Source organism: Mesocricetus auratus, unplaced genomic scaffold, assembly GCF_017639785.1.
Source record: "Mesocricetus auratus isolate SY011 unplaced genomic scaffold, BCM_Maur_2.0 Super-Scaffold_100023, whole genome shotgun sequence".
NCBI lineage: Eukaryota > Metazoa > Chordata > Mammalia > Rodentia > Cricetidae > Mesocricetus > Mesocricetus auratus.
This window is the reverse complement of record NW_024429204.1, coordinates 30,165,903-30,185,036: the sequence shown is the minus strand read 5'-3', so window position 1 is coordinate 30,185,036 and position 19,134 is coordinate 30,165,903. Positions and strand designations below refer to the sequence as shown.

General features: G+C 43.9%; 1 protein-coding gene across 4 annotated transcripts in view; it reads right to left on the bottom strand.

The window, feature by feature from the left end:
• Window positions 1–19,134, bottom strand: part of Khdrbs3 (KH RNA binding domain containing, signal transduction associated 3) — a 167,438-nt gene that overhangs the window by 136,552 nt on the left and 11,752 nt on the right. Inside the window, exon 1 of one of the 4 annotated variants that reach the window (XM_040730336.1) lies at window positions 15,158–15,310. The exons of the other annotated variants lie outside the window; for them this stretch is intronic. Coding sequence (XP_040586270.1) covers window positions 15,158–15,176 — 19 coding nt within the window. The 5' untranslated portion in view covers window positions 15,177–15,310. Of the gene's footprint in view, window positions 1–15,157; window positions 15,311–19,134 lie in introns of those variants that run through there. 4 annotated transcript variants of the gene reach the window in all.

Here is a 19,134-nt window from a genome sequence, read left to right as displayed (position 1 = left end):
AGAGGCCTCTGCTGAGGCCTGCCTTAATGAGGGCTGAAAGCAAGTGCTTCTGTCATCTCAAAGCAAGCATTTCATGTACTGTCAAGGAGATTCCTGGAAAGTAGCTGTGCCTGCAGAGACTGACTGAGTAGAACAGAAAACAGTTGGAATGTTTCAAGACTAGGGCCTTATCTCAGGCTAGCTTTAGCCCCCCTGAATTGCCATTCCTTGCCCTGCTCTGTGCCAGAGCATCTCAAGATTAGATAAAACCATTCGGCACCTATTTTCTTAGCAGATCCTTTAGTCTCTACCAACCCAAAAGCAGAGTACACCATTGGCAGCTGAGGCCTATGGAAAGCCCCCCCCCACCCTGACATCACTTTCATATGCAGCCTACTCTTAAGAGAACACCTGAGAAATCACTAAGCCAGGTCTACAGGCAGCGCAGGAAGGGGAGGAAGTCACACCACACTATGGAAGCTCAGTGTAGAGGACAAGACTCCTGTCTCACACACAGAAGCCACCACATAGTGACCCAGCCACTAGAAAAAGGTATATGTGGGGAACTCAGATGGAATTGCACAAAGAGAATTTCTACCTTTACCACCCCACATAAGCAATTTGATCATTGGGTTAGCACTTTCCTCATTTTTCAAAGGGGAGAGAAATAGGCTGCAAGTGTCCTCATTGTCTCCCTCGAGTGTGCAAGGCCCTGGGTTTACTCTCCGGGACCAAGAAAAACAAGTAGGATTTGTTTGTTTGTGGGCGTGTTTTTTGTTTGTTTGCTTGCTTGTTTGTTCTTTTAAGGGTTGAGGGACAGCACTTCCTTGACAGGTCCCTGTTGAGCACCTGCTAAGCAGAAGCTGAGGGGCAGGCACTCATTATCAGCTGCTCTTTGGCAGGCTACACGAAAATACCCTCTTACTTCACTTGTTCTCAAGTCTCCACAGGCTGTGCCAACGGCTCACTCCTCCAGGCCAGACAAAGAGCTTTCAGGAATGTCACCACATCTGACTGGTGGGGCACGCTTGTGTTAAAGGTAGTGAGTTTGAACTCATGCAGAAGCTTTGGCAGCACCTACAAGAACTTGACGACAAAGAAGAAAAAGGGGGTACAGGAAGGAAACTGCTGAGGTCCCAGACAACACTCTGTAAGAAACCCCCTTCTCAACCCACCAGCTAAACTGATCTTGTGAAGGTGCAAGAGATGCTCAGAGCCAGGGGAAGTGTCTGCATCCAAACCTAACAGTACAACCTCACTCTAAAGGACAGACAGCCTTGTAAACTAACGAGCCCCATTGTGTGAGCATCACAATCCCAATAATGAAGATGTTACCCCTTCCAAGGAGACAGCACCAGACAGACCCATGTGCTCTTCCACCTGGCTCACTTCAGGGCCTGGGCAGTAGGGAGAAATGAAGAAACAGAACTGTGCTTCGGTGATCCGTGTCAGACGCATCAATGCTTCTGGTGTACAGCAGGGTCAAAGAGCACAGGGGACCAAGGGCATAAGGAGCCTTGCAGGTGGTCTCAACATGCTTGCCCATGGCCCAGGTTCTGCAGAACCTGCCCTGTGGCGCTAAGAAGCAAAAGCCTACATGAAGCTGCAGGCAGTTCTCTGGCAATGCTCCAACAACCCCAGCCTTTGAGTTCCTAAAGCTGAAAACCAAAACCGTGCATCTAGCAAGCTGGCCCACAGAGACCTCTGCAGACAGCGGGTCCAACCAGCCTGCTGGCCACAAGGAATCCAAGCAAGAATCTCTAAGGCAGGACCCACTAACCACAGACGTGTGTGGCCAACACACCAGTTCTGAGCGAGGCGCTTAGATTGGGATGGTCTACCACGCGGAAACAGACAACATGTGTCAAGATCAGTGGAATTGCCATGCCTCCATGGGTTCTTGCATCACCAGGTTCTACCCACACCTTGATGCTTAGAAACTGAGTCTCCTCAGGAGCTCTCTTCAATTCATCATTTTCTTGCCAGGTTCGTTTATTTATTCATCTATCATTTATTATCTATCACAATCCACCCACGCGTGTGCACGTATGTATACACAGACAGACAGACACACACACACACACACACACACACACACACACACACTGCATGAACTACCCTTTCTTCTGTGTTCTCCACTCTCCTTCTACTGTCTAACCACGTCCAGGTTCATACAGTTGCAGATACGTAGGTAAATAAACTAGTAGGCTGCAGTCAAGTGCACCCCCAGTTCACCTAACCTCTACATCTACCTCCCTAGAAGAAAACACACCATGCATTTCAAAAAGAGCATTTACTGGTGTAAAGTATATTTTGTAAAATGAAAATGCATCATATATCCAAAGGTGAAATGTAACTAACTTACATTTGCATCTGGGAGATGAATCTCACTGGGAGGCAGCTTCTGATGTCTGCTGAGCCCTCTGACCCTTTCAGTTACCTATTCATGCAGTTCCTGATGCCCAGACACCCTCAGGAAAGAATCCCTAACCTTAACTTGTAAGGAAAAGATCATGGTATATTATGACACATGACACAAAATCACAAAGGACCAATGAAAGCTGATCAAAGAGGATAAATCTGTCTCCTTTCTGTCAGAAGGTGTTACACTGAGATCTTGTCACAACAGACTCTATTTGAGAGCATTCTGCGTGGTCCTAACAGCAGTCAACTGGAGTCATTTAAGGCTGGTACTCCACTTTTCCCGGGACGGTGAAAGCAGCAGCAGAACACTGCTTGTCCTTGAAAACAAAAAGAGCTGCAGTATCCACGATGTATTTTTGAACCAACCAGAGATCTGAGATCACAAAACGAGGAAAAATGACTCTAGGGATGACAAACGTCTGATGAGGCCCACGAAGGCTTCACCTTTGCAGACTCCGGAGCGGCAGCCATGAAGAAACAAGGAAGGGCTAAACTGTCACACAGTGTGGCCTAGCACAGCAGCTTAACATGTGCTGGGAAACACGGCAGTTCCGCTTTTTCCTCAAGCCTCCACTCGGTGCTCACAGCAAAATGGACAAGGTCAGAAACAGAGAGAGCTCTTTCTGGTTGCAGGGGTAACAACACTGCCTCCACTCAGACCCTCGTAGAAAGCCAAACCACCAGCCATTTGACAAGACACAACCCTCATAACCAGTGACCTCCCATCTGTCCTGTTCCAGTCAGAGATGCAGATGAGAGGACATGTCACCTGGGGAGGGGCTAGTGATGGTTGTGAGGGAAGACATCTTCTGAAATGAAGGCTGCTATTCAATACAAAGAATAAATGCATAACTATTAACATCAGGTGAAAAACAGTGCCAGTACCTATCCTGTGTTCATTTAAAAAAAGAGTAAAAAAAAAAAGATGTTATCAACAGTTTCAGACCAATAAATTTGATAATTCAAGTCAGTTAATTGCCATAAAACCCACAAGCTACCAAAGGAGTAAGAGATGACACAGAGAACTACTCAGAACAGAAAACTATGATCAGGGATCAAACAGTCCCAGGCCTATAGGGCTCCACATGGGTGACTCCACCAGACCTAGAAGGAAGAACACTATCAATTCTAGACAAATTATTCCACAACAGACAAGGACCACAAATGCCAAGCACACTTTATCAGTCTGACACAAAAATTCTGTTAAACCTTTTCAAAAATAAATAAAGTCCCCTCCCACACATCCATCTACCTATTACCAATGTGGATGGGATGTACCACACAGGTATTAGCAACAATTCCCAGAGCTTTAAATAGAATACATGAGCTCAGAGCATTGAGAATTTCAGGGAGGTAACATGGCTTAAGATTTGAAAACAATTCAACAGGGATCACTACATTTAAATGACCAAAAAGGAAAACCGTGAGGATCTGAGTCAATGTTAAGAAAAGTCTTTAATGCATTAAATACTTGAAATAATTAAAAACTCCTCACAAAGCAAAAGGAAACTTCCTCACCCCGAAAAAGACCATCTTTGAAAAAGTACAGTTGGGGCTGGGATCATTCAGGAAAGCACTTGCTGTACAAATCTGGGGACCCTAGTTTGATCTCCAGCAGCAAGCCCAGTCAACCAGAAGACAGCAGAACCCAAGAGCTCTCAGTCCCAACCAACTCGGCAAGTTCCAGATGAATAGATCCAGGGGTAGAGAATGATGGAGGAAGATATCCAATGTCAACTTCTGGCCTCCACATGCTCCTCTGCCACACACACACACACACACACACACACACACACACACACGTACACACACACGTACACATGTGTGCACCCAAACTCAAACACACACAAAAGGAAAAACCTAAGGCCACATCATAATCAATCAAAAATACTGTAGCACGTTCCTTCAGAGCATGTGGCACGAGTCCTACTCAGAACAGAAAAACCTGAAAACTCAACATAAACTTAACTCTGATTAGAAAAGACAAAACTGTCATTGATAAAATGGTCCAGAAAGTTCCAATTTACAACAATGACACCAGAAGTAGCCTTGAGTTGAACAGAGTGGCTGCATGCGTGAGCGATCAACTGCATAGCTAAATACAGCACAAAAACATTAGAAACCATTGAAAATAATGTCACAGTAGCATCAAAAGGTGGAATTAAAATTAATTTGATAAAATAGGTATAAAACCTATACACTGGGAACTGCAAATACTCAGGTAGAAACCTAAAATCTGAAAATGAAGATATGCTCACAGCATGGCCACAGATAAGAAATCCAATACTGTTTACAAGACCTTCCTCCTAAAACTCAACTATCCCAATCTGTAATCCCTATCAAGGGCATGGTAGACATTTATGTAAATCTTAAATCAATTCTATAGCTTAAGGGTATGTGTGAACCTAAATGAATAGAAAACAAAGTTCTAAAAGTTGAGAGACCTATAAGGAGGCTGCTAAGCCTTCCTAAGCTCCAGCAATGACCGCATCGGGACTGGTTTAAAGAGAGACACACGGAGAAGCACAGACTAGCAGCTAAACCTGGACAGGAATTCCACTGTTGATTAGGAGTCTGTTTTGTTTTCATTGCTGAGGACCCAACCAGGGGTTTGTACATGCTGTGAAGTACATTTAACTACAGGACATGAACTACAGTTAACTAGGGTGTGATAAACATCCAAGGGCCGTTCAGTGCAGAAGAGTCCATGACACCGGGCTGGAACACGGAGACAAACAAACCAGCAAGCTTGACCCCAAACTACACAAGAGCTATCCTGAAGTAGAGTAAAGGTCACACTGTCGATTTTCTTTGCTATACCTTGACTCTTACCATCAGGTTTTCTCAGAGTAAATTAGCTGCTTGAACACATAAGTATTTGAATCACTATCTAAAGTAAATGTAAAGTGGATTTTACTTTAAGACTCACAAAGTTTAGCACCAAACCACAAAGGGGAGTAGCACCCACCCCACCCACCCCACAAGCAGCGCTCATAGCTCTGATACCCAGTCTGCAAATCTTTGCCTCGGAAGAGGCTTCCTGTCCTGATGAAAGTTCATCAGCATTCATTCCCTTGATAGTTTTTTGAAGACAACTTTCTACTACAGCATACAGAAATACTGCACACTGTTGTCTGTTAGTCACAGAGCACTGTTTAAATGTGAGCACAAGGGGGTGACTTTCAGTAGCATCAATTACTGCTCCATCAGGAACATTCTTAGGTGAAACCTGCTTTCTACTTTTGAAGTCCAGTACCTGGCAGTGAAAATAAAATCACCACTGCATGGTTTGGTGCCTGGCACTATCCGGTGTCTGTTAAAAACATGAAGTTTAACCTACAGACAGAATCAGTAAAAACAACACAGAGGGAAAAGCTTTAAAAAACGAAAGTCATCTAGGAAAATCATTCTAACCTGCAAGTCTGCCCACCTGAAGGTCTGGGAAGCCTCCAGGGCTTCCCACTTTGGCCCACACTTCATACTTGTGAATTCACTTCTGCAGCTATCAACTATCCTCGGGCTCCAAGATAATAACCTCTGCCGCCCATATCTGATGGAACCTTGGCATCACAAACATTACCAAAGCACCAATCTCTAGTTCAAAATGGAGCTCTCTACTCTCCCGGAACCCAACACAAAGACTCCAAAATCCCAAGATTAAAAATCCCAGGCTTCTGAGTTAAACATGTTTTCAACTTACAAATACACACAGCAGCTTCACTTGGCCAGAAGAGCTGTATCAATGTGCTTTACCTGCCTCCCCAGTCAGCATCCACCTTCTGACCTACCACCCAACCCTTGTCTTCTTCAAAGGACAGTCCTACAAATCCTATTATGGACAGAAGCCCCAGGAACAAGACTTTTTTTCTTAAAGCTAAAGGGAAGGTTTTGTTAGGGATTTTTTTATAGTCTCGATATTCTTTTATTCCTCCTGTAAAGGTAATTTACATTAACTCAGAAGACACTGTGAAAGGGCAAGAGAGTCGAGAGATTCCTCCATCTTGTATTCTTGCGAAGGCCATTTCAGGTTTAACTAGAATTTCATCTCCTTGATGCAGAATCCCATGGGAAATTGCCCAACTCTATTCTAGGAACCTGAGGTCAAGATGCCCCAGCTAACTTATCTTTACAGAACCGTGCCTCCAGCAACAGCTTATTTTAGCTTCTGTTAAACTGCTTGCTTGTGCAAACCTCCCCCCTGCAGCCACTGAGTGAGATATCAGCATGTGGTTTTTGCCTTTAAAAAGCTCCTTTGTCTAAGGGGCTACATTTAGGTCCTGAATACTTGCTACAGTGTAGTCCCAGCCAGCTAAAAAACAGACTGTCAACTGGTTATACACTATGCCTAAGTGGTCATCTCTGATGGTTCCCCACAACAGCACAGGCATGAATACTGTCCATACTATTTTCCGTACAGTTTCCTATTGAATTTTAAACTTAAGGACAAAATTGGGTTCCAAACTTGACCATGAACAGTCAGCCTGAAAATGTCACCAAATGTCCTTGGAATTGCTCAGACCTCAGGACAGAGTCTCTTGGCACACAGGAGAAAGGTGGGGGGCATAAAAGGAGGGATTTGCTCTCAGGCTGGCCAACCTGAGGGGAAAACACTTCTCAGTCCTGGAATATGGAATGAGGTTCTCTGGCACGGAGTCCCCATAGGGGAGGAAACATCATTCCACACTGGAAATCCACACCTATCTGTCAAGCAGGCATCTCAGGTCAGCCTAGAAACTAAGGGAAACCAGAAAGAATAAAACTTTGCTGAGTATGTACGAGACCCAGAATATTTGGTTTCATGATCTCTTTATGGTTCCCGATCATATTTCACAGAACTGAGTGCAGACTGCTGCTATATCCAGTGTAGACTCCAGAGCTCACAGTGGCTCACACTCCAAGTGTTGACGAAAATAATGTAACTTAGAACGTGGAGTATAACCTTTCTGTAACTGTAGGAGACACCATATGGTTTCTGCACAGGACAGCTGCAAAGAGAACACCAATACTATTCGATAATCCAACAGAACTTTGTTAGTGGTCACTGTAATTGGGCTTCCACATAATTTTTAATGTGAAGTTAATATTTTTAAGTCATACATGGTGACCCATGTGTACAGTTCAAGCACTCAAGGGGGCTAAAACAGAAGGATCAAGAGTCTCAGGATAGCCTTTACTATATTGCAACGTCTTGTCTCAAAAAGAAGCAAAGTACCATCAACCACCTGGGTTAGCAACAATGTGTAGCATTTTCAGGGCATGGAGGACAGTCACCGAAGCAAAGCACACCTGATCAGTCAACAATCCTGGGCAGTCAACAATTCTGGGCAGACTCCAAACACTGAAATCTTTCACTACACTGGAATTGAACTACAAGTCCATAATGGATCATAGGGCATTCTTTAAACTCACAGAAAGTGCAAAACCACATTTACAAATAAGCATTGGTGAAAAAGGAAGTTTCATGGAAATTAAGAACTATTTTAAATTTAAAAACAAACAGAGCCGGGAGTTGGTGGCACATGCCTATAATCCCAGCACTCGGGAGGCAGAGGCAGGTGGATCTCTGTGAGTTCCAGGCCAGCCTGGTCTACAGAGCGCGTTCCAGGACAGGCTTCAAAACAATACAGAGAAACCCTGTCTCGAAAAACCAAATAAATAAACAAACAAACAATAAAAAATAACAAATAGAAAATTTATAGTACATTGCCACTAGATGGAAACTTTTTTGCATTACTATTTTTATTAGAACTGTCTAAAAGCTACAACCTAAACCTCTCCTAAAGTAACTAAAAGAGAAATCAAAAATAAACCCTACTCTAGAAGAAAGCTTATGTCAATAAAAAGATTAAGTTCCAATGAAACTTAAAACATGAGAAGACAAAAATGAGTAAGATGAAAGCTATTCTTTGAATTGTTCTCATTCTAAGGATAATGGAAAGGACAGGAAGGGGGAGAAGGAATGGAAAGAAAAGGAGGGAGAAAAGGAAAGGAAGGGGAAGGAAAAGGAAGAACAGGATTTATACTAGCAAAAGTGATCACACAGATAGCACCACGGACTCCCAAACTGCAAGGATAGTAAAGGTGGGAACACTATGCATGCAGATTCAACAAATTAGAAGAAATGAAACAGCCTGGAATTAAAAAAAAAAAAACCTACCCCAAATCACCAATTTCTCAGAAATAAACAAGCAAACGTGCAGCAAACTTGCAGACAGTTGATGTATTATACAACCCAGATAGTTTCACACAAAAAAGAAAAGAAAAATTCTATCCCATAGTTAAGAAACAGCATTTAATTAAATAAACACCTTCAAATGGCGACCACATTTTCCTTGTGAGTCTTGCCTCCTCTCAGCCTAAACCACCAGGGGCTTGGAAGCCCTGTTCCTGGGCCCCACCCCTTCAGGAATTCTAGACCTGTGTGAAATCACAGCGCACGTCTACAGCATTGCCTATGCTCCAGCTTACAGGCACGGGTCTTATTTAATCTTGACAGGTCTAGAACGCGAGCCAGTCATTGGCCCTCAGTTCCTCACGTGCACCTGCAGACACAAAGCCCTAGCTTCCCTCGATCTCAGACAAGACATCGAAAGCTTCCCCCTCTCCAGATACCTGGGTCAGGGAGAGACAAGTGTTCCAGAACAAGAAAATAATTAGGTAACTCTGCACCTATAACAAGTCCAAAATAAATAAAATGTAATCTCTATAAGAAAAAACACCTGAATCTCTGCCTAGAAAATAAACAAAAGAAGCCTGAGCCTGCATCTAATTTTGCTGATTTCATTTTGGCTCAAATCATACAACTAGCAAGTAGAAGAAGAAACAGCACTGACCACAGGGAGCACCACAGTTTACATGGCCAGAACCACGACAGACATAAACCCAGCACTGTCCTCTTGGGGCTGGGGCTGAGCAAGGGAGACAAGACACACAAAGACAACGTGGAGAGGAGATGGACAGAATTACCCAAGGCAAGAAGAAGACCTCTCGACACGTCATTGGCTAGACTCTGACAGCAGTTTTAAAGCACCCATCATAGCCATACTATAGTTTATAGGAGCATCTGGCTGCCTCCAGCATCCAGACGATGCTCGTTCAAAGTCAGCTCTGATCAACTAGCCGTGTGCTGCAGCTGCAATGATCAAGACACATTCCCTTTCCACCTCAGTACACTGCCACATACGTTCACAGTCTCGAGCTGAACACTGGTTCTTTACAGTGTTGGTAATAATCAGATTCCAGTCAAATGGAGTATTAACTATCAATATACATCAGCAATGTCAACAAACATTATCTAATTTATATATAGCTTTATCATGAAATAAATACTATATACATTAATCCTGTTGCTTCCCCGGCTTGTCTGTTTTCCAACCATCTCCACTGTGAAGGATAACGTGAGCTTTGAAAGGGATGTCTGGAACCAGGCTGACATTCACCATCCGTGGGATTCTCTAATTCCTCAACACTGAAGCCAAACACTAATACAGACAGATAACGCCATAAACTAAGCCCACTAAACAGCATTTTCCTAGCAAGATGAATCTGGAGTAGCCACATCTAAACTACTCTGCCAAGCAGTAAGAACCATTCACAACTACAAAGTACCTTATCAGCTCATTAATTGAAAGAAATATGGCTCCTCTTACAGCCAACCAAGCAACCTGATAAAAATACTTGCTTCATAATTTGGTAAGAATTAAATGATTTAGAGCAACATATTTATCCCTTCATATTCTGTCTCTGAGACCAGTGTGTTGTTAATCTCCTTGGCGGGGGAGGGCAGGAACAAAAATCAACTAAATAGCATTGGAAAGTGTGTAAGTAACATCAGAGCAACAAACATGACAGATGATAGGTAGATAAGATAGCTATGCAGATCTCTATATCTATATAGATAAGTAGAGAGAGAACCACTACTTTAAGATACACCTATCATGTAACCAAAGAAAAATACAAGTCAGAGCTACATGAGCAGCTTTTCATATCCTTATGCTATAGAAATATTTTCTGAAAGCTGGCATCCTATATGCCACAAGGAAATGCACATGAAGCTATGCCCACAAACAAACAGGAGCAATTCCTGAAAACAAGATGAAGCTGAAATTCTGAATCATGTTTTAAAGACAGAATTTCTGCAGCACTGCTACAGGTCTAAGTCCGTGACCATACAGACAAGCCTCCCCTAACTTCATGTAAAGACATCTTTGCTCTGGGGTTCACAGTTGTCCAGTCCAGAGCCTCGTGGCTGTGGATGTCCTGAATCCCCACTCTTTCTCTTCACTCTCACTAAGCTTTAAAGACAGGTCCCAAGTATGCCATTCTATTGAAGGCTCCTGCAAACACATCATGAGGTACATGTCACCAGGACATTTCCACCATGACATTCTTGTGAGCTTACGCTTTCTTGTTAACTATTTCTCTTCTTCTCTATTTCCTACCTAATATCTGTTCATTCACTATTGCCTATTGAACACCTATTACAAGTGAGCAGCTGAAAAAGTATTGCATACATGGAGTTGACTGTCAGCAAGATACGCATGTCAGTGGACCACATGTCAGATGGTTAGAAAGCATTCTCTGAAGACGCAGGAACCAAGGAGGAGAGGTGTTTCTTGCACAGCACCGGCCATACTGTGCAGACTACTTTTTCTAAGGTCAGGTACTACTGTTCCTTGGTCACAGTTAAGGTTCTAGCAGTCAATATTAACAAATCAACTATAGTAAAGTAATTACAGCCATACATAACATTTATTGAACATTGCTGCCTGCCAGGCAATAATGTTTTACACCTGGTGGCATATTTCTTCTTCACCAAGAGTCCTGTAAGGTGGCTTCTTTTACTATAGCCATGTTTTGAATTAAACAGGAAATTTAGGGGGAGGTAGTTACTTGCCCCAGAGCACACAGCTAAGAAACAGGGCCACAAAACAGACTAATTTTAAGATCCATTTCTAATCATTACACAGTAACATCTTCCAAAATGTGGGCATTCACAAACGGGAATTCTCCATTTATGCTCTAAACTACATCTGAAGGGGCTCTAAACAGAAACAGTCCATGGGTCAGGAGAAAATGAGCTGGTCCTAACTGCAGTCAAAGCCCAGGAGGGTCTCAGAGGCCTCTGAGGGAAGCTTAGCTGAGGAGCAGCAGGAAAATGAACAGAGGCAGAAACAGGCCAGAAGCAGGAGGCCTTCCTCCCAGGGAGCATTCTCTACAGAGAAGAGCCATGGGATTCAGTGCAGGCCTCTCCCTCATATGCTTTAGCTAATCAGCATCCAAGACTCTAAAGCACAGCAAATGCCTCATTTCTCCCCACCACAGCCATCATGGCAACAGCCAGCTCTACCACAACCTGATGGCAATTACCAACATCATGGGAGCTATAAGCCACAACACAGGCACTAGTGGCAGTGGAAAGTATTTTGCTGCCATCCACCGGGCTCCACGCCTGGGGCTGCACAACAATGCAACCACAATAATTACCGGTTTAAGAAGGTATCTCCAGACAGCCTTGACCATTGTACTGTGTGTTTAATGTGGAGCAAGAGTTCATAACGTAATTAGCAAGTTGCAAACACCGGCCAGGTGCACAGCCTTTAATTAGCACACAGCACTTCCACAGAGAGAACAAACCAGGGTTTACCTTTCTTTAACAGTAAGGCGGCAGAGACAGGGAGGAAGGAGACAGACATCTAACAGCACTGTGGAAGGAGAAACAAGCCCCAACATGACTAAGAACCAGAACACGGCAGGCGCCACAAGGTATGTAGAGCGCAGAATTGAGTCCTAGCTGCTGCCAGCTCTCGGAGCATATCCAGGATGGTATGGGCCAAGCACATTTTACCTACTCTAAAATGCACACGCCTGTGTTCCCTTGGTGTTTATCCTGTATAATCACTATGTCGGGCACTCTGAGTTTCTCTCTCTCTAGTGCCCAGAGATTTATGGAATCGTTTCAGTCAATAATGTTGAATATGCTGAAATAAGATGCATAGAGCAGCAAAATGAACACAAGTTTTCCATTCCAGGAAGTCTGGTTTGCACTTATGCTAAAGTCTAACATCTCACAGTCTCAATGGCATTATCTGTAACAAGAGGCTGTTACAAAGATCAGATAAAATAGAGATCTGGAAACAGATCCTATTCCTGAACAGCGGGTGGATAGGAACTACCACTAGCACTGTTACACTTTCGTTTTGATTATGGAACAGACCAGAGTTAATTACATGGAACTAGACAACAGGCCATTTTCTTCACAGGTCCTCCCTTGCCACAAGCTGATGACTGTAAGTCCCTCAAATACTTTACCTATGCCTGGTGCAGTACACACCTTGGCTTTTACCTCTTTTTCTGTTTGCTCTGTTTTTCATCTTAGTCACCCAACCATGTGGGAAGCCACAGAGCTTTGAAAACAAATGGGCCAAACTGAAGTCTTGTCCCATCACTGTGCTTGGGAACCTTAAGAATGCTCTTCAGCCTGCCTTTCTGGTGCTCTGCCTCCAATCTGAGTTCACAGATGAGATTTTTGTTGAGGCTAAATACAATGGTGTCCACTTCACAGACTGCAGTGCATCAAGATTAGAAGAAACAGCCGGGCGGTGGTGGCGCACGCCTTTAATCCCAGCACTCGGGAGGCAGAGGCAGGAGGATCTCTGGGAGTTCGAGGCCAGGCTGGACCGACAGCCTCCAAAACAATACAGAGAAACCCTGTCTCGTAAAAACCAAAAAAAAAAAAAAAAAAAAAAAAAGATAAGATTAGAAGAAACTACTTTAGGAGAAAACAAAAGCCATAATTAAAAGGCAACCCAACTGTGGGAGTTCTTCAGGTCACTTATGTAAACTATCATATCATCTGCAAATAGTGAAAGTTTGACTTCTTCCTTTCCAATTTGTATCCCCTTGATCTCCTTTTGTTTTCTTACTGCTCCAAGTACAATATTGAAGACATATGAAGAGAGTAGACACCTTGTCTTGTTCCTGATTTTAGAGGAATCGCATTGAGTTTCTCTCCATTTAGTTTAACATTGGCTGTTGCTGTACTGTATATTGCCTTTATTATGTTTAGGTATGTTCCTGTTATCCCTGATCTCTCCAAGACCTTTATCATGGAGGGGTGCTGGATTTTGTGGAAGGCTTTTTCAGCATCTAGTGAGATGATGATGTGGTTTAAACATGGTCCCATGGAGAAGGGGAAAGGAACAAGAGCTCCTGAACAAATTGGGAGCATGGGGGAGGGGGGAGGGAAGGGGGAAGGAGGCAGAGGAGGGGAGAAGAAGGGGGAGGAGAACATGAGGGAGCAGTGAGATCGCGCTGATTCTGGAGATGAGTAAAGAGCAAGAAAAGAGACAAGCCAATAGCGGGAGCCATTATAGGTTTAAAGAGAAACCTAGCACTAGGGAATTGTACAGAGATCCATAAGGACGACCCCAACTAAGACCCTAAGCAATAGGGGAGAGGCTTCCTTAAATGCCCTTCCCCTATACTGAGAATGATGATTTCCTTGTATGCCATCCTAGAGCCTTCATTCAATAGCTAATGGAAGCAGAAGCAGACACCCACAGCTAAACACTGAGTCAAACTCCTGGAATCCAGTTGCAGAGAGGGAGGAGTGATGGGCAAAGGGGAAACCCACAGAAACAGCTGACCTGAGCAAGTGGAAGCTTATGGACCCCAGACTGACAGCTGGAGAAACAACATAGGACCAGACCAGGCCCCCTGAACGTGGGCGTCAGCTTGCAGGACTGGGCAGTCTATGCAGCCTCTGACAGTGGAACCAGGATGTATCCCTCGTGCACGAAAGGACCTTGGGAGCCCATTCGCTATGGAGGGATGCTCTCAGCATAGATACACCGGGGAGGACCTAGGTCCTGCCCCAAATGACTTGACAGATTTTGATGATCACTCATGGAAGGCCTCACCCTCCCTGGGGAGTGGATGGGGGATGGGGTGGGGGAGGGACCAGTAGGGGGGGAATGGGAGGATGAGAGGGAGAGGGAACTGGGATTGATATGTAAAACAAGATTGTTTGTAATTTCAATAAAATTTATGAAATAAACAAATTAAAATTCAAAAAAAGCAACCCATAAAATAATACTTAATGAGTTAGGCATGGCATGTGGTGGATAAGAAGGAGGATTTGAGAAACAGGAGAGGGAGAGAGGGGCACAAGTAGTTCAGTTAGCACCTGATCACCCTGGCAGGCCATACCAATCCTTGGCACACACTCTGGTAGATGCTCTTGAGTATTTGACACATGGGACCTCGCTGGAATGCAAAGGAAGAGAAAGCAACTCCATAGCTCCCTCACCTCTTACCCCACTGTAATCTGAAAGGGGAGTTTGGGACTCAGCCTGCCTTCCACTTGTAGTTTTAAACCAGCCGTGCGACTTTAGGTCAGTCACACCTCCACTGAGAGTCTGTCTCCCACTGGCAGGATGGAATTTGTGTCATTCATCTCAGAAGTTGGTTCTGGGTACTGAGGAAATACTGTCTGTCAGTCTCCCAGAACATCCTGATGCTTAGCAGGAACGCCAGCTTTAAAAGCCCATCTTTAGTAGTCCTGTGGCAATACAACTCATTTGATGTCTCTAAGATCCTGATGCACAATTTGAGACAATCAGAGTACATGAAAATCTCTGAAGCCCGGCTGCGGATACTCTAGGTACCCGTAAACATTCATTTCCGGCTGCACACCACAATGCTCTGCGGTAGGCAGAAAATTGGCTTCCTCCAAAGACATCTGCATCCTTACCTCCAGAGTCCACAATCATTAACAAGTGTGGAGAGTGGCTGCAGACAGGACTACGTGGGCCTTAAAGTGGAGCCATTACCCAGGTGAGCCCAGGACAATCACGAAGGCCTTACAGATGGAAAAGCCAGAACACAGATGATGGTCACATGGTACTGCTCTCGCAGACAAAGCAGGGAGCTTCAAGCCCACTCCACAGCTAGTTTCCAGCGGTCAGGAAAGTCAGATTCTCCACAGAGCCTCCAGAACACTCCACAGCATCTACTGTGATGTCAGCTCACAGCTGTGAGGTAATGAAGACACTGAATTTATAACAACTCTTCACAAGAGCTACAGAAAAGGAACACACTACCAGGCTTTCAGATTCATTTCAAGTAGCCCTTATAGATCTGAGACAAACAAAAATGAAAATAATTTTGCTTCCTCTATATACTCACACTTATTGTTAAATTTCTTAAGGACATCAGTTCTTACTAAACTATGCAATCTTGACTGTGATGATTCCATGTCTGGTCCATAAAGAAGGATGTTAAATCACACAACTGCAGCAACGGTGTTAAGTAAAGATACCAAGATAGATCACAAAACACAGAAATACTCAAGAGTTAGAGGAGGAGCCAATTCGAATGAAGTTGCAATTTTCAGATGCTAAGCAAGAGATCTGCATGACTCCCCTGAGCACTAGGCAACCTTCAAGCACAGATAGATTAGGTTTCACCACTGCTTGGATTTGGTTAAAAACTTCATGCTGTGGAAGGTTGGTCTTTGGTGATCAACTCCCTGAGAGTAGATAGTTCAGAGGGGGACACCCCATGTATGAACTGATGTCGTCTCTCCTTAAAGTAGTGTAGGTCTAGACCAGTTCTTTAAGAATGAGCTGCCGGAACACAGGTTGCCTAGAGTTTTGGCTCCTCCTCTATGCAGTGGGTTTCCCTTCCACATCTCTGTCATGTGGATGCAGCAAAGAGGTCTCATACTAAGACACTGACATCATGCTATTGGAACTCTTCAGCCACTGAAGTCATGAATTATAGAAATCTCTTTATAAGTGAACCGGCTTCAAGCATTTTCTTACAGCAACACAAAATTAAGGCAGGTTCCCAGGCAATGTATGGTGTGAAATTTTTTGTGAATACTTTTAACGTTTTTAAAACAGAAGCCATGCTACCCCTCTATGCATATGTATGTATTATCAGTTGAGACCATCATCTTCTCTCCATGTAAGAAAGCCAACTCAACTTAATTGGAAAGGTCTGTTGTTTACATTTCAGACAGATCAAAAATTCTAGAAAAGAGCCTCTTACAGGTCATTCAAATAGAAATTCACTTTTATTCAAAATGCACTAAATGAGTTGAGACTGCCATAACTAGTTTCCTCACATTTTGATAATTCACTAGGAAGCAACAATTCACTTGGGCAAAAGAAGTGCACACTTTACTCAAGTCTGTAGAGTATAGCAAGGGTCCCTGCTTTCCCCTTAACCAAGGCCACACTAGTCAACTCCTCTGACACACCAATTTGTCTGAGCCAGAGTACATACAGTGGAACTTCTGTATAGAGAACACAGGGAGCAAAATTAATAAAAGTAGATGGAAGATAGATAGATAGATAGATAGATAGATAGATAGATAGACAGACAGACAGACAGACAGACAGACAGATAGATAATAGGTAGCTAGGTTGATTGATAGATCTTTCCTCCTCAAACTCCCTTTTTGACCAGCTATTATCATGGGGCTTCTTCTTGCAGCAAGAAAGTTCCAGCACTCTACCCACTGTGGTTCGGACACCGCCTCTCTCAACAAAGCAAACCAGAGCCAGAAGTAAGGAAGACAGCATTAAGGAAGGTGCCTGGGTATGCTTTCTACTGAGTCCTAAGCCCTAAGCATTAATCTGTGGTGGTTCCTGTCAAAGGTTTGTGGCCTTTGCACTCTACACATATCAGGGAGGCAAGCAGACCCCTTGCAGGCAGGAGGAGTCACATTGAAGGATCAGAAGACCCAGGCCTAAGCATTCTCATTTGATGTAGCCACATACATCAAAAGCATCCACAAAGACACTGCATGATGCCCACCATTGGACGTAAAGTTGACTGGCAAAGTCAGAGCTAAAGAGAAGCTACTAGGGGCTGCTGAGTTTTCTGGGGGATGAGCCCATGCTCCACACCACTTCCTGGCTCTGTACCATGTTTCTCTGCTTCCAATAAAGAATTACTAGCTGGTTAACCAGCTCTGTGTCCCAGAACGTTGCTCAGTCTAGTCATGTTCCCACTGTGGAAGGATGGAGCCCAGCCCTGGCCTGAGGAGCCCGGGGGAAACACACAACTGCCAGCCTGCTAGAGGTGCCCCAAAAAGGCTATGACTTCCTCAGTGCGATGTCATGCTTCCCCTTTGTTTAACTCTGCAACCCTAACAAGTACTATCGCTGGTAATTCTTTATTGGAAGCAACCCTATGTGCTACCAAAACAGGTGAGACAAGAATGCTTCTTCCCTCTTCTAAGTATCTCAAAGAAGTATCCAAGGAGCATAAACTCAAAACCCAATATTCTATGCTGGACCCCCTAAGGGAAAAAAAGGACCGTGTGTGCTACTGACTCACTAGACTTGGGGAAAGGAAGACGCTGAACTTTAAGGATCTAACAATATGCTAGCAATTCACAAAGAGTTTCCCAGGACCCTTTAGGATGAAAACACTGAGGTTTGTGGTGTTTATCACCAAAGCTAATTCACCGCCTAATTGTCCAAGGACAGAGAAAAGGAAACTACCTTATGACAGAATCATCCAGAATACAATCAAACAAGTGGCTCATTACCTCCTAATTCTTTTCTCCTTATCCTTCTATGACACTGAAGGCTGTAAAAATACAGAGCAACACTTTGGCTATGTGATGCATACACACCTGTAACTCCAGACCAGTCCCAGGCCAACAGAGATGTCTTCCGTGGGTGTAATCACATCTCCAAGTCAAGCTACTGCTATGTACAGCAGCCACCTGCACTCTGCTTCAGTGTCAAACACTACTCAGGGCTTCCCCACAGGTGATCTTTCTAATGACATACTTTCCCTCTGAGAATAGGGTCACTCCTGATAAAACCCTCTCAGTCCCTTTTTAAATACATTAAACTAATAAACTACATCTAGAAAATTTGAGAAACAAGTCTATCCTACAGGAGAAGAAGAAAAGTGGGGCTCAGAGGTTAAGAGCACTGGCTGCTTCTTCCAGAGGACCTCAGTTCAATTCCCAGACACCGTGTGGTGGCTCATGACCATCTGGTAATGGGATCTGATACTCTCTTCTGGTGTGCCGGCATATATGCACACAGAGAACTCATACATAAAATACAAGTAAACAATTAAAAGTTTTGAAAAGAAGAAAAGCATAATTTTGAGAATGTTGTTTCACTCCATAGACTGGCGTGAAAATCCAGCCTTTCTGTCAAGCCTTGAAAGAGCAATGTGAGGCCACCACAGTGTGGCTCTGCCTTTGGACAGGGCTTTACAAAGAAAGTATCAAGACTAGGAAGATGGCTTCATCTGTATTTGCCATGCAAGCATGGCGACCTGAGTTTGGATCCCCAGAACCCATGCAAAAAGGCAGCTGCAGCAGCAGGCTTATAAGTCTAGCACTGGATAAACAGACAAAAGGGCCCACGTGACTTGCTGGCCAGAGTGCAGCTGGATCAGCAAACTCCTGTCTGTGAAAGTTCCTGTCTGAAAACACAAGGAAGAGTGTAACTGAGAAGGACGCCTATCTTAGGCCTCTAGCTTTTACACACACACACACACACACACACACACACACACACACCACCCCCCACGCAGAAGGCATCTGTATTATCATGCCAAGAAAACTTACTCCCATAAGTTTATTTTCCAAATGTAATAAGGAAGCACTGGACAATATACATAAAGTGATTAAAAAGGCTCTCATCTTGCAGGTAAATTGGCAGGTCGCAGCATGTTGGAAAAACCTACATA